This window comes from Equus przewalskii, chromosome 1 (assembly GCF_037783145.1).
Source record: "Equus przewalskii isolate Varuska chromosome 1, EquPr2, whole genome shotgun sequence".
NCBI classification, from domain to species: Eukaryota; Metazoa; Chordata; class Mammalia; order Perissodactyla; family Equidae; genus Equus; species Equus przewalskii.
The window spans coordinates 59,876,929-59,889,340 of record NC_091831.1 but is presented as its reverse complement, the minus strand read 5'-3'; the positions used below and the strand labels follow the sequence as shown (position 1 = coordinate 59,889,340).

The 12,412-nt window shown below is 54.1% G+C and overlaps 1 protein-coding gene across 3 annotated transcripts in view; it reads right to left on the bottom strand.

The window, feature by feature from the left end:
* The window catches only part of LOC103549411 (cadherin-23), a 77,416-nt gene that overhangs the window by 25,875 nt on the left and 39,129 nt on the right, over window positions 1-12,412 (bottom strand). For all 3 annotated transcript variants that reach the window (XR_011524123.1, XM_070565295.1, XM_070565269.1), the window contains exons 6-11: window positions 7,930-8,151; window positions 7,507-7,626; window positions 6,678-6,858; window positions 1,628-1,761; window positions 848-1,057; window positions 176-283 (exon numbers count right to left, since the gene is read on the bottom strand). Coding sequence is in view for 2 of the 3 variants with exons in the window: in XM_070565295.1 (XP_070421396.1) it covers window positions 176-283; window positions 848-1,057; window positions 1,628-1,761; window positions 6,678-6,858; window positions 7,507-7,626; window positions 7,930-8,151 (975 nt within the window). In the remaining variant the exon portion in view is untranslated. The remainder of the gene's footprint in view (window positions 1-175; window positions 284-847; window positions 1,058-1,627; window positions 1,762-6,677; window positions 6,859-7,506; window positions 7,627-7,929; window positions 8,152-12,412) is intronic.

Genomic DNA, 12,412 nt, shown 5'->3' with positions numbered 1-12,412 from the left:
GTCTTCATTTTGCGGGAGACAAAATGGAGGCTGAGAGAACTTGACTTGCCAAAGCCACACACCTACTGACAGGTGGAGCTGGTATCTGAACCCCGCGCTTGCTCACTCCAAAGCCTGTGCATCTAACACTGGGGCCAGCACCCAGCCCTGCTCCCCCTGTGCCCTCCAGCCTCACCCTCCTGGCTATGCGTGGGTTGTCCGGGTTGTCCTTCACGGAGATGGTCAGCTTGTAATCCGGGATCCGTTCACGGTCCAGGGGCCGGTTCACAGTGACGATCCCTGTCTGGGATGTGGAGGGCTGGTAAGCCGAGTAGCCACCTGCTCCCCACTTTGGGCTCTGGCCCACAGATGCTCAACTGCTCCACCTGCAGCTCCAGGAGTGGCTAGGAATTTCCTCCCTGAACCAGCAAAGATATGGTCCAGAAGGCCAAAACGGGCCGGCAGGGTCTTGCCAGGGCAAGAGTGACCCACCAATGTCCAGGTCTTGCTGCCTCAAAAGGATGGGCCCTCTGATGACCTTGGGGTGCCAGCAGCTGGCAAAACTTCAAGAGGCCAAGTGGGGGTTTCCTGGTGCATCTTGGTACAAACCAAGTGCTACCAAGGCTCTGGCCCCATCTCTCCACATGACGAGCCTTGGGGATGACGGGAACCCCAGGGATGCCTCAGCTGGGGAATTTGAGATCCCACACTTCCCACAGAGGCTCCTGTGTTCAGTGGAGGGAGGACACTTGAAGAGGAAATGGAGCCAGAAGGAGCCCAGACAGTGGCAGCAGAAAAGCCTCTATGGCAGGGTCCTCTTTTTAGGAAAACCCCGGGGCAGCCTCCCTGGGGCTGGTCCTGGCCTTACCGTGGCATTGATGGAGAAGGCCCGCTCTCGGTTGCCAGCAGTGATGTTGAAGGTGAGGAGTGCATTGCACCCGCTGTCAGCGTCACTGGCCAGGACGTGGGCGACGAAGCTGGAGATGGGGCTATTCTCACTGATGGTGATGTTCATGGGTAGGTTCAGCAGCACGGGGTCATTGTCATTGATGTCCAGTACCCGAATCCCCACCAGCATCTGGGGCAAGTCAGAGGAGGAGGAGAAGGAAGAGGTGAAGGAGGAGGACAAGGAGAAAAGGGGGCATGGGGGAGACGGAGGAGAGAGAGTGCACTGGTGGACACGGTGGCCGAGGAGGAGGTGACGGGTGAGATGGAGCAGGATAGCAAAGGGGTGGGAATTGAGGGAGGAGGGTGCAGTTGGTCGCAGAGGAGAAAGAGGAAGAGGAAGAAAAGATAATTAGAAAGGCAACAGGATGAAAATGAGGATAAGAGGGAAGCAGAAAAGGTGCAGAGGCAGAGTGGGAATGTCAGGGTAACAGGAGCAAGGCCCGGCTGGCCAGGCAGCCTCCCCAGAAAGCTGCTGTGGGGGAGACTCCAAGCGGCCATGGCTGCCAGGCCCCAGGTCCAGCCTCCATGGGTGAGCCCCAAGAGGCACTTGCAGGTCTTTTAGGGACCCTGAGGGCCTGGACTGCCCCCAGAGCAGCCTGAGGCCTCTCTGAGCATGAGGGTAGCAGTGTTTACAGAAGTCTTTATGAAGAGTTCAGGGGGCAGCGGCAAGCAGCCAGTGTCACAGGGCCCCCAGACTCACCGTGGAGCTGAGTGGGGGCATTCCTCTGTCGCGGGCACAGATGGTCAGGTTGTAGAAGGCAATGGTCTCCCGGTCCAGCTCCACATCCTTCCGGACCCGCAGCACCCCCTCCACGGGAGAGATCACAAACTCCCCTGCATGTGCCGAGGAGAGCCCTGAGTTAGCCGGGAGTGGCCCAGAGCAGTGGGGGCCCAGGCCTCTCCCGCATCCTCTAGCAAGCCTTACTCGCCAGGGGTGGGGGACAGCTGGAGCGTAGGTCCTCCAGTGCCCCAGCTTCAGATCCTCACGGGACCTGCCAAGGACTAGGAAGTACGGGGGGAGGGGACCAGATAACAGCTAGGGCGCAGGTGGCTGTGGGCCCGCTCGTGCCCCAATGTGCCCAAGATCCCAACCAGTTTCCTTTCCTGGGCTGTGGGCAGGCCAGGGCTGACCCTGGGTGAGATAGCTACGTTGAAAAAGTGGGGGCTCCCTTTCTACACAAGCACCCTCTTTATAACCACTATTGATCAGAAATCGATTAATGGTGTCAGATACTTTGTAATGTGCAATCCTTCCCAGATACCGTGTCTTGTAAAACAGGATATTGGGGAAGGGCAGAACTCAACCCAAAGGAACGCCTTGCTACTGGTGAGGAACCAGGGTAGGACGGAGTGGAGAGATTGAGGGCAGGGGATCCCCAACTGTCCTTCATTCCCTCCCACCAGCCTGGCCCCTAGTCGTCCCCGACTTCCTTTCTTTGAGGTTCTGAGAAGCCTCAGCTGGCCTTTTGGCTCCCGTCCTTGTCTTGGCATGGCTGAGGGCCCGGAGGTCTGAGAGCTACTAGAACAGGAACCTCAGACCCTCAGACTCTGACCTGGAAGAGACCCCAGAGACCATCCAGGCCCGCGTGGCCTTTGGAAAACGAAACAGGAGTCCAGAGAAGGGTGAGGACCTGTCCAAGTTCCCACAGCAAGTTAATGACAGACCAGGACCCAAACCCAGGGATCTGGGTCTCAGCCCACTGCATCCATGGGACTTGTGGTCTTTCCAGACAACACCACTTAGAGCTGAGCAGGGTAGGAGGTATAGGAGGAGGGGGGAGAACAGGGAGTGGGTGAGGGGAAGAGGCAGAGGGGCAGGAAGCCAGGGGAGCATGTGGGAGCCCAAGGGGAGCCTCAGAGGGCTGAGGCTCTGGCAAGAGGAAAGGGGAGCGAGAGTGAGGGAGGGAGGCAGAGAGAGTGTGAGGAAGATGGGGTCACCTCTATGCATTCCCCCAGGAACAGGGAACACGGAGAAAGTTACTTTCTTTACTTTCCCTTTTGACACCAGGGGGAAAAGGCCCAGAGTGGGACAGTGACTTGCTCACAGACACACAGCACACAAGGGCACGGCAAGGACGGAGGCCCAAGCTCCTCAACAATTTTCTCTGCCTGCCTCTGCACATCCTCCTCACCACTCCCTGCCCCTAGCTCCACTGCTCTGATTTACCAAAACAGCCCCTCCAAGGCCCACCTGCAGCTGGCATTTTCCACCAGCCCTTCCACTCCCCGCAGCCCCACAGGCTGCACCCTGCTCAGAGGGGAGGAAGCTGCTTGAGCAGGATTTCCTGAGCCTGATCGTCCAAGGTCTCCAAAGAACTGGGGATTCCCTTCTAGGGGATTCCCAGCCCTGTCTTGGCCCCTGGCCACGTGCAAGCAGATAGCCTCCTGCCTTTTCTCCAAAGCCAGCCACCTCCTTGAAGGAAGGAAGGGAAGAGGTTCTGAAGGCCCTCGAGAGCGGCCTAAGGCGTTGGGAGGCTGGGCCCAGGCCAGACCTCCAGAGGTCAGCTCAAAGATCGAAGATCGGGAAGTGGGCAGGCCAACGGCCCCCACACTGCAAACTGTCATCCTCAGCAGCTTGCCCCAGGGCCTGAACTCCCCACCATTCCACTCCTGGAGATAGGGGTTAAAAGCAGAGGCTTTCCACCCAGTCATATCCAGGTCTGTATCCCGACTCCACTCCTGTGCACCCTCAGGCATGTTAATGGCCTTGCCTTGATGTTCTCATCTGAAAAATGGGCCAATAAAGAGGCATTGCAGGGTTGTGCTGGTGCTGGACAAGGCCTGGTCCACCTTGTGTGTGCTGGATCCGTGGCAGCTCTTGGGAGCAGTAGGGGCATCCTGAAAGGAAGGCCAGGCAGCTCTCTGAAGGAACTAGGGGCTTTTAGGGAGGATGAGGATGCAAGAAAGGGTGCAAGGAGTGGCCTGACTGGAAGGGGCAACTGGACGTCGTGAGAAGGCCGGGGTTGGTGGGAGAGGCTCAGGTGGCCATGGCCTGTTTCCCAACTGTTCTGGACCATGTGTCTCCTCCTCACAGCTTTGTGTGGCCTGTGAGAGCCCCGTCTTCCTTGATGTCTCCACTGACAGGAGCCTGCTCCAGGTTCAGGCTGCAGTGGTGGGAAGGTGACCTTGAAGCTGGGTGGCCTGGGGCACGTCCTTTCACCTGTGATATGTCAATAAACCCGCTTTCCACAGAAAACAGTCTGGATTTGTAGGGTTTGTCAATTTCTCAAGTTACCAAGGTGCTGTCACGGAACCCGGAGGTGGGAAGAGATGTGGGGAGTGGCTGTTGTGACCGGTATATGCCAGCTGCTCCGGCACACCATTAGTCCTCCCGCCCACCCGCCTGGGCCTTGCTCGTGTCTTCTGAACTGGGGGCAGCGTTCGGTGATCCTCAAGTGAGCTTTGCCCTCTGATGTCTACTCTTTCTTCCCGGGGGAAGGAGCTGCAGGCCAAGGCAGCCTGGGGAACCCCCCGGGCCTCTCTCACACTCCCAGGGGGCCTGCCTCTCAGTCTCCTGGGACACCCCACAAGATCCCAAATTCCTAAGGCCGACCCCAATCATGTGTGGATTGAAACCCGGAGGTTTTGCTCACGACTCCAAAGGCCCACGGCCTGGAGCAGCCTGCAGCTGGCTGGGCACAGGTGTGAGCCCTGCACCCTGAAGCTGGGTGCAGAGAGGGCCCCTAACCTCGAGGGGGCTCAGCTGCCCACCCAGCATCCACCTCTCCACCAGCAGCAGGGACTCCCGCAAAACTACAAAACGCCCGTGTTTCTGAAAATAGCAGAGGAAAAATTCCCTTGCTCTGATGGTTTTAGAAGAGGAAGGCGCAGTACTCGGCCAAAGAGGAGACTTGGCCAGAGAGGGACATGAAAGGGCGGCACCTCAGAACAAAGACCCGCCACAAACCCTGGACAAGTCTTGTCCTACAGAAGTGGGACTTTTTTAAGCCTCTTAATCGCACATTCGCCCCAAGTTCTATGTTCTGTCCTTGGACCTCGACTGTCTACTCCCTCCGTGCTCTCTCTCATTTTGTGGCTTTAAGTATCTCTATGCTGACAACTCCCAAGTACCTCTCTCCTGAACTCCTGGTGCGTACATCAACCCCACCCGACGTCCCACAGCTAACCTCACCTGCCCCTCCTCCCCTGCTCCTACTGCAATCTTCCTGTCTGCCAACAGCTGTGCCCCGCTCCAGCCGCACAGGCTGAAACCTTGGTGTCCTCCTTGACTTCCTCTTACGTCCCACATCCAATCAGTCAGCACATCCCCCACCCGTGAAATATACTGGAGCCGACCGCCTCTTACCACCTCTGGGGCCACCCCCCAGGCTCCAGCCCCAGCATCTCTAGCCGGAGTGACAACAACAGGCTCCCGCCTGGTCTCCCTGCTCCTGTTCCTTAATCCCCACGGTCTGTTCTGGGCACAGAAACTGCAGTGATCCTGTGAAAACCTACGTCAAATCATGTCCCTTCTCTGCTCAAAGCCCTCCCATGGTCCCCACATCACTTGGAGCAAAAGTCAAGTCCTCACAGTAGCCCACCAGGCCTGACAACATGGGGCCTACTACCTCTCTGATAGCTCTTCCTACTCTTCTGCCCGCTTGACTTCATGCCAGCCACAGGGCATTTTTGCTCCTCCATGAACATGCCAGTCACATTCCGACCTCAGGGCCTTTGTACTTGCTGTTCCTTCTGCCTGGGATGCTCTTCCCCAGATGTCCACATGATCCACTCCTCACCTCCTTCAGATCTTTGCTTCGATGTCACCTCCTTGGACAGGTCTTCCTTGAGCACCCTATCTAAAATTGCAGACTCCGCTCGGGCACTCCTCATCTCCTGGCTTTACATTTCTCCGTAGCATTTAGCACCTCCCACTAGACTAAGTCATCTACTTAATCAGTTAAGTTCATTGCCTGTGTCTTTCAACTGGAACATATGTTCCATAAGGTAGGGATTTGTGTCTGTTTCGTACCATTCTGTATCCTTAGCACCTGGAATATGATCAGCATACGGTGGGTGGTCAGTAAATATTCAGTGAATGATCAGTTAAAAATCGGATATTTCACAAAGATTTGCATTTCCAGCTTTGCTTTTAAAAACGGAAAGACCTGGCCCCTCTGGGCCTGCATTTTGACATGGCTGTAATTGGCAGGAGTCAAGTTGTGGCTGCCAGAGCCTCCACCACTCCCCATTGTCTTGCCTAGACCCTTTCTCCCATTTGTGTTCCCTGCAGGACCCCGGGAGGCCTCTGAGTCTGAGATTTCTACTCCACAGAAATGAGCTAAACTGACTTGAGAAACTGCTCCGGCCAGGGCAAACTCTGCTCTGCAACTCAGGAGAACAGCCAGGGCAGTGTGAAGGCTACTAACGGGTGACGATGAGACACACGGAGAAAGCTGGTGCTCCCTGAGTGTCTACATCTGGGGGGTCTCGAAGGTCTGGGGCAAGGATGCTCATCCTTCCTCTGCTCTGGAGCCTTTTCTTTGGGCCTGACACAGGGGTATTTTCTATCTGTGACTCTCCAAGGCTACCAGCTTCTCTTCCCAGATTTCAGAGTGTTCTTACCATGTCCCTAGGGGATGATGATTTCCATCATCTTATGGATGGGGAAACTGAGGCCCAGAGAGGGCAAGATCACACAATGGTGGGCCTGACTGCTTTGATACCTCCTTTCTCATCCTGTTCCTCAGTGGGTGGGGGAGACGCCCTTGGGTCACGCCACCCCCACAGCCCAGCTTGGCTCCACTCACCCAGAGGGTCTCCATCCAAGATGCCGTACTCCACCTGCCCATTGGGGCCTGAGTCCCGGTCGTGGGCCAGGAAGGTCCACACTCTGGGCCCTGGCTGGCCCTCGGTGACATCAAATGGCCCCTCATAGTCTCGGGGGAAGGTGGGCACGTTGTCATTGATGTCATTCACGTTCACGAGCACCTGAGATGGTGGGCAAGCTTAGGTGGGGCCACATCCCAGCCAGCCCTGTGCTTGGCCCAGTTCCCTCATCTGTAAACTGGACCTGATAATCCTGCCTCATGGGTCTGATGCAAGAATATGGGACAATGGATGTGGGAGGGCCTTTTAAGCTATGTATGTGGTTAAGCTATTGTACTGTCAAAGCCTTTTTATGGGCATAACAATACCATTAATAATAATGCTATGAAATTCTATTTATAGCTGTACCATGGTCATTTTACACGGTCTCCTTTGCTCCTCCCACACTCTGAAACAGTTTTTATTATCCCCCTTTCACAGCAGAGGAAAAGTGGTGCTCAGAGAGGTCAAGTGATTTGTCTGGAGTCACATAGCTAGGAAGTAGATCAGGGATATGAATGCCTGTGCTCTTCCCATGAAGGAGAGGAAGGCAAGTGTCATCATCTATCTCATAGATGCAGCCACACAGAGAAGTTCAGTAACCTCCTTGAAGTCACAGAACAAGTTTGGGTGAGTTTCCAAGGCCAGGACAGGGCTCTTGGATTCAAGTGTTTCTCCTGGACAATCTTTCCCTATGCCCTTCCCTACTGGAGCTTTCTGGGTTCTGTCCTCCCCCCACCTGCAAGATGGGGCTGTGTCCCGCACACTCACCGTGGCGGTGGAAGTGAGGCGGCGGGACAAGATGGGGCACTGGTCCGTGGCAGTGACGATCAGGGTGTAGCGGCCCTGGCTGATCTCGTAGTCCAGCTCCTTGGCGGCACTGATGACGCCCTAGGGGATACATAGAGGGGACAAGGGTGGATCGATGGCTGTGGGTCTGAGGCACACTCCGACCACCCCAAGAGGTAGGCCTGACATCCCTGGCCATGATGGGGAACCCTTGTTGCCCTCTAGACCAGGCCCCATCTCACCCAGACCCCATGTTTCATCCTCATGACTGACTGCTCCCCCAGTTTCCTCCCAGATTCCATCTTTGCTCGGCCCCCAACCCCACCCCCCATGATGTCACTGAGCTCCCCTCCAATCCCTTTAGCCAGTTGACCCTCCTCCTGGACCCTGCCATCAGCTACTGACCGAGTGACTGTTGATACGGAAGGTGTTTATGATGTTGCCTGTGACAATGGCATAGGCAACTGTGCCATTGGGCCCTTCGTCCAAGTCTAGTGCCTGGATGGTGATGAGGCTAGTGTTGATGGTGTCCGGGCCCTCATCCAGTAAAATCTCATAGTGGGGCTGCTGGAACACGGGTGTGTTATCATTCTCATCCACGATGGTCACATACACGTGAGTGGTGGCCTGTGGAGAAGGACGTGGTCAGGTTCTTAGTCAGCTGCTTAGAGGGGTTGAGGTGGAACCAGCTGGATGTTCTCCTAGGTTGAACTTACTCAGTGTGGTCCAATATGGTGAGGGAAAGGGAGAAGGATGAGAGGGAGGAAAGGCACAGGCTAATAGAGGAGGAAACCACAGAGGCTCCACCGAAAGCCATGGTGGTAAGTGCTTAGGTCCAAGATGGCACTTGTACCACCACTGTCCATGCCCATGGCAGACATCAGTAATCAATCACGGCACTGTTGAGGTCAGATGCAACCTCAGGATCCTTGTCATCACAAAAATCTAATGATTAAAATTGGCATATGAGATGAACTCCAGTAACCACCTCCAAGCCACAGCTTTGCCTGGGCCAGGGTCTTACTGACCCTGGGCTTCCTGCCAGATCACAAAAGGCAAGAATGTGATGTACTTAGCCCAACAGAGTATTTACACTTCACCCGTTGTTCATGTAAATGGAGGAAACACCTATTTTCAGCATTTTTAAGAGGGAGACATCGGGTTTGGGGCCATTTCATGGGCTGTTGAAGTGTGAAAAATAAAGCTCACAGAACATGACTTCACTACAAGAACAGGTCCTACAACATGCTCTCCTGTGACTGGCCATTTCTGGCTGATGCCTGGACCAATCAGACCACAAATAATATTCAGCCAATCAGAACTCAGAGAACAGCACTCAAGAACCATCAGAAATGGTTGATGTAGTACTTCACAAGCAGAGTAGATAACGGGAAGAAAATTAACCATGTGCTAGTATTCTCTGTCCCTTGTCCCGCCCCTCCTCCATTCTCTGCTTCTCCACCTGGGAGATGTCCCCTGTGGACTGCTTCACCTGGGCTCCCTGGCCATCTGGCTTCCAGGAGTTTGGCCAACAGGAGGGTCTGGCAGAAGGCAGGAAGAGGGAAGAAGGAGAGGCAGGGTTGTTTCCTCCACACCTCCTCCTTTCCTTCCTGCAGTTCTGCCGGTGGCTCTGTTTCTCCTGTTGGGTGGTCCCCATTCACAGCTCCAGCTCTCCCTGGGCTCCAGTCACCTCACCTCCTCTCATCCTTTTGGATACCTGGGTGGTAACAGCTTCCTGCAGTGGCTCGTCTATGGGTGCCTCACCAGCCCTCGTAAACAGGCTCTCCATTAAACTTTCTTCGGTTGAGCCCCTTTCTTTTTTTTTTTTTTCTCTTTTCTTTATTTCCTTTCCCTTCACTTATTTCTTTTTCTTGTTCCCCACCTGATCTCAAGAGAGAGAAATGGAAGGGAAGAAGAAAGGGGACAGGGAGATGGGTAGACAATAGGTGAAAATGATAAAGACAGCAGCAAAATAAAGGCTCAAAAGGAAGGCACAGGACAAGAGGGGGAGGAAGAATGAAGTGTATTAAAACTTAAGATGGATGCAATAACTCAAAATCTGTAAAATATTAACCTTAGAGGTTGCACCAGAAGAAATGGGTCAGATAAATGAAGGTTCCACTACTTCTTCCAGGTGTTTTGGAAGGCTTTGGCCCTCATGTCAGTTCCCAGCCGTCTTGGGCAGGAAGGAGGGGACAACATTTGCACCGCTCCTCTACCAGCAGGGGCAGCACTCCTGATTCTGCTTACTAGACATGAGGCCTTAGGCAGGCACTTGACGTATCAGGGCCTCAGCTTTCTTATTTGTTAACAGTGCAAACCTCATAGCTTTGGATTACATTCAATACTAATGTAAAGTGCTTGTAAAAGTGCCCAACAGAGAGGTAGTGGTCAGTAAATGTTACATTATTATCATCCTCATATACCTGAAAATGGAATATCAAAACTCTTTAGCATGGCATCCAGAACCCTTCATTATCTTAGAATCACTAGGCTCTCAAAGCAGATGCCTTGTAGAAAGCTTGTACAATTGTGGCAGACTGTCCCTCCCCTGGGTGGCCGTAGTAGCCTCCTAACTGGCTTCCCTGGGTCCCCTCTAGCCCAGCCAGGGTCTGTCTCCACAGCTGACCAATGACTCTGTCAGGATGCGCTCCGCCATGCTGCTCTTGCTCAAACCCCTTCAAAGGCTTCCCATCACACATAGAGTAAACCCCAAGTTTCTATGATGGCCTTAAAGGCCCCTAGTACCTCCCTACCTCATCTCCAACTGCCTTGCTCCCCACGCCCTCTCCACTCATACCGGCCTTGCTGAGCCTTGAACTCGCCAGGCACACTTCCATCTCTGGACAGCATGCCCTTTAGACGCTCTTCCCAGATGGTCACACGGATTCCTCCACTGTCTTCAAAGCTCTGCTCAAATGTTACCTCCTGAAAGAACTTCCCAACCCCACCCTCTAAACCTTGACACAGCTGCACTGTCAGCACTACCTGATACATATTTTCCGTTTTTTATTGATCGCCTCCCCGAGTAGAATTAGACCTGCACAAGTGCAGGGTTTTCTCTGCTATTTCTCCAGTCCCAAGAACAGAGCCCGATACATGATGCTCCCAAAGTGTCTAGAGGATAAAATCTTCAATAAAACGCGAACAAGATGCCCTAGTGTCAGGCACGGTCACTGACACTGCTTCCTAAGAGGCGGTCAACAGTGCCCTGACAAGCCTCAGGCACATTCTTGGCTATTTTTTCACCACCGACAAAGTTAAAGCCCTCTCATCTCTCCTTCCTGAGCTCCATGAAAATATGTGTTCAAAGGTGACGGGTAGCTCCCGTCGGAGGTTTCTATATATCACCTCACCCTTGGCTGCCCTGCAGAATACTGTCTGTAAAGGGAGGACCACCTCCTCCTACCCCACAGTGCCAGAAGAGAGGGCCCCCGTGGCAGCCAGGCTCCTCCGCCCGGGAAGGCACCGAGAGGCACGTCTGTTCTACCTGGTGGCCATGCGCTTGGTCCCCCCGCCGCGCCCAGTTGAGCCCTTTCTGAGTGTGCCATCTGTTTCTTGCCAGAACCCTGACTCATATGAACCATAATTAGTGACTAACAAAAAATAAGATTATGACCACTGCAAAGATGCCTGAGTAGAGAGAATGTGACTAGGCCATTGTTGGGGGCAGAGAACAGAAAGCAGGTGGTGCCAAAAGCTGGAGGTAGACAAGTTTTGTACATCTTCCTCCTTGGGCCTGGGTGGCTCTAGAGCCACCCGTGCAAGGATGGACAGATGGACAGGAGACCTGGACCCAAGAAGACTGTCATTGTCGCTGAAGAGGCGATGAGTCTTCTGAGCTGTAGCTCTGGATCTGGGGGTTGGGTGGTGGTGGAAACTGCTCCCAAAGCAGGCAGGGTTGACAGGCTGGAGACGGAGCTTTGTGACCTTGGGCATGCCACATGTCTCTGGAGCTTTTCTGTGTGTTAACAAAGGCCCTGCCTTGATCTCTAAAGTCCTGTCTGGCTCAGACGTTCTGGGCTTCTGTCTGCTGTCATCAGTTACGTGGACTAAACCCCCCCCCATCAGGGAGGCACTCCTTTGGGTCTTAGAGTCTCAATACATCTTTATTAAAATAATCACACAGAGAGGGAAAATGCATTAGTTTGACATTTCTCAAACTCTTCCTCCAGAGTGGAGAAGGAGCTTGCACTGAGTCTGGGGAATAGCCTGAAGTGTTTGTCTCAAGAATGAAGCATCTTTGTAATCTTTTGTACCATCTTCATAAGCTCATATGGATTTTACAGTCTTCTCCAAAATGTGTTTTAGTTTTCATTAAAAATAGTGGTGGGGGCCCCAGATGTTTGAGAAAAGACGATTGTCAAGAAGGCCCGTGTGTTCATTTTATGGCTCAGCGTGGCCCTGGGTGCAGCTGTGAGTGCTTGCCCCAGTGAGGAGCCCAGTCCGGAGCCCTCCTGAGGCCCCTCTGCCAGCAAGAGCACAAGAGTGCCACCTTGCAGGAAATGGGCTGATTCCAGCCTCATGCATGGGGGTGGCGGTGCCAACATCTTCCACTTTTCTAGACTCCTAGAAGTGGGTTAACCATAGTGCAGGCTGCAGGGGCTGGGGGGTGGGGCAGGTTCTAAAGGAGCTGCCCCATGGAGCCCCTTCTCTCTGGGCCCAGGCCTGAGCATGTGAGAGGAAGGTGGGTCTGACCCCCTCTGGCTCTGGAGTGAGGAAGTCAGTGCCCTAAAGGCCCTCTCAGCTGAGCCCTTCCTGCCCTGGCATTGAGGAAACAGTGCTTGAGGTTTCTGGCCCATGCCCACCCCTTGGGCAATGCCTCTGTGTCTCACCTTGACGCAGACCCAGGAGGCGCAGTGGTGGGGAGGAAGGAAGCGGAGGGCAG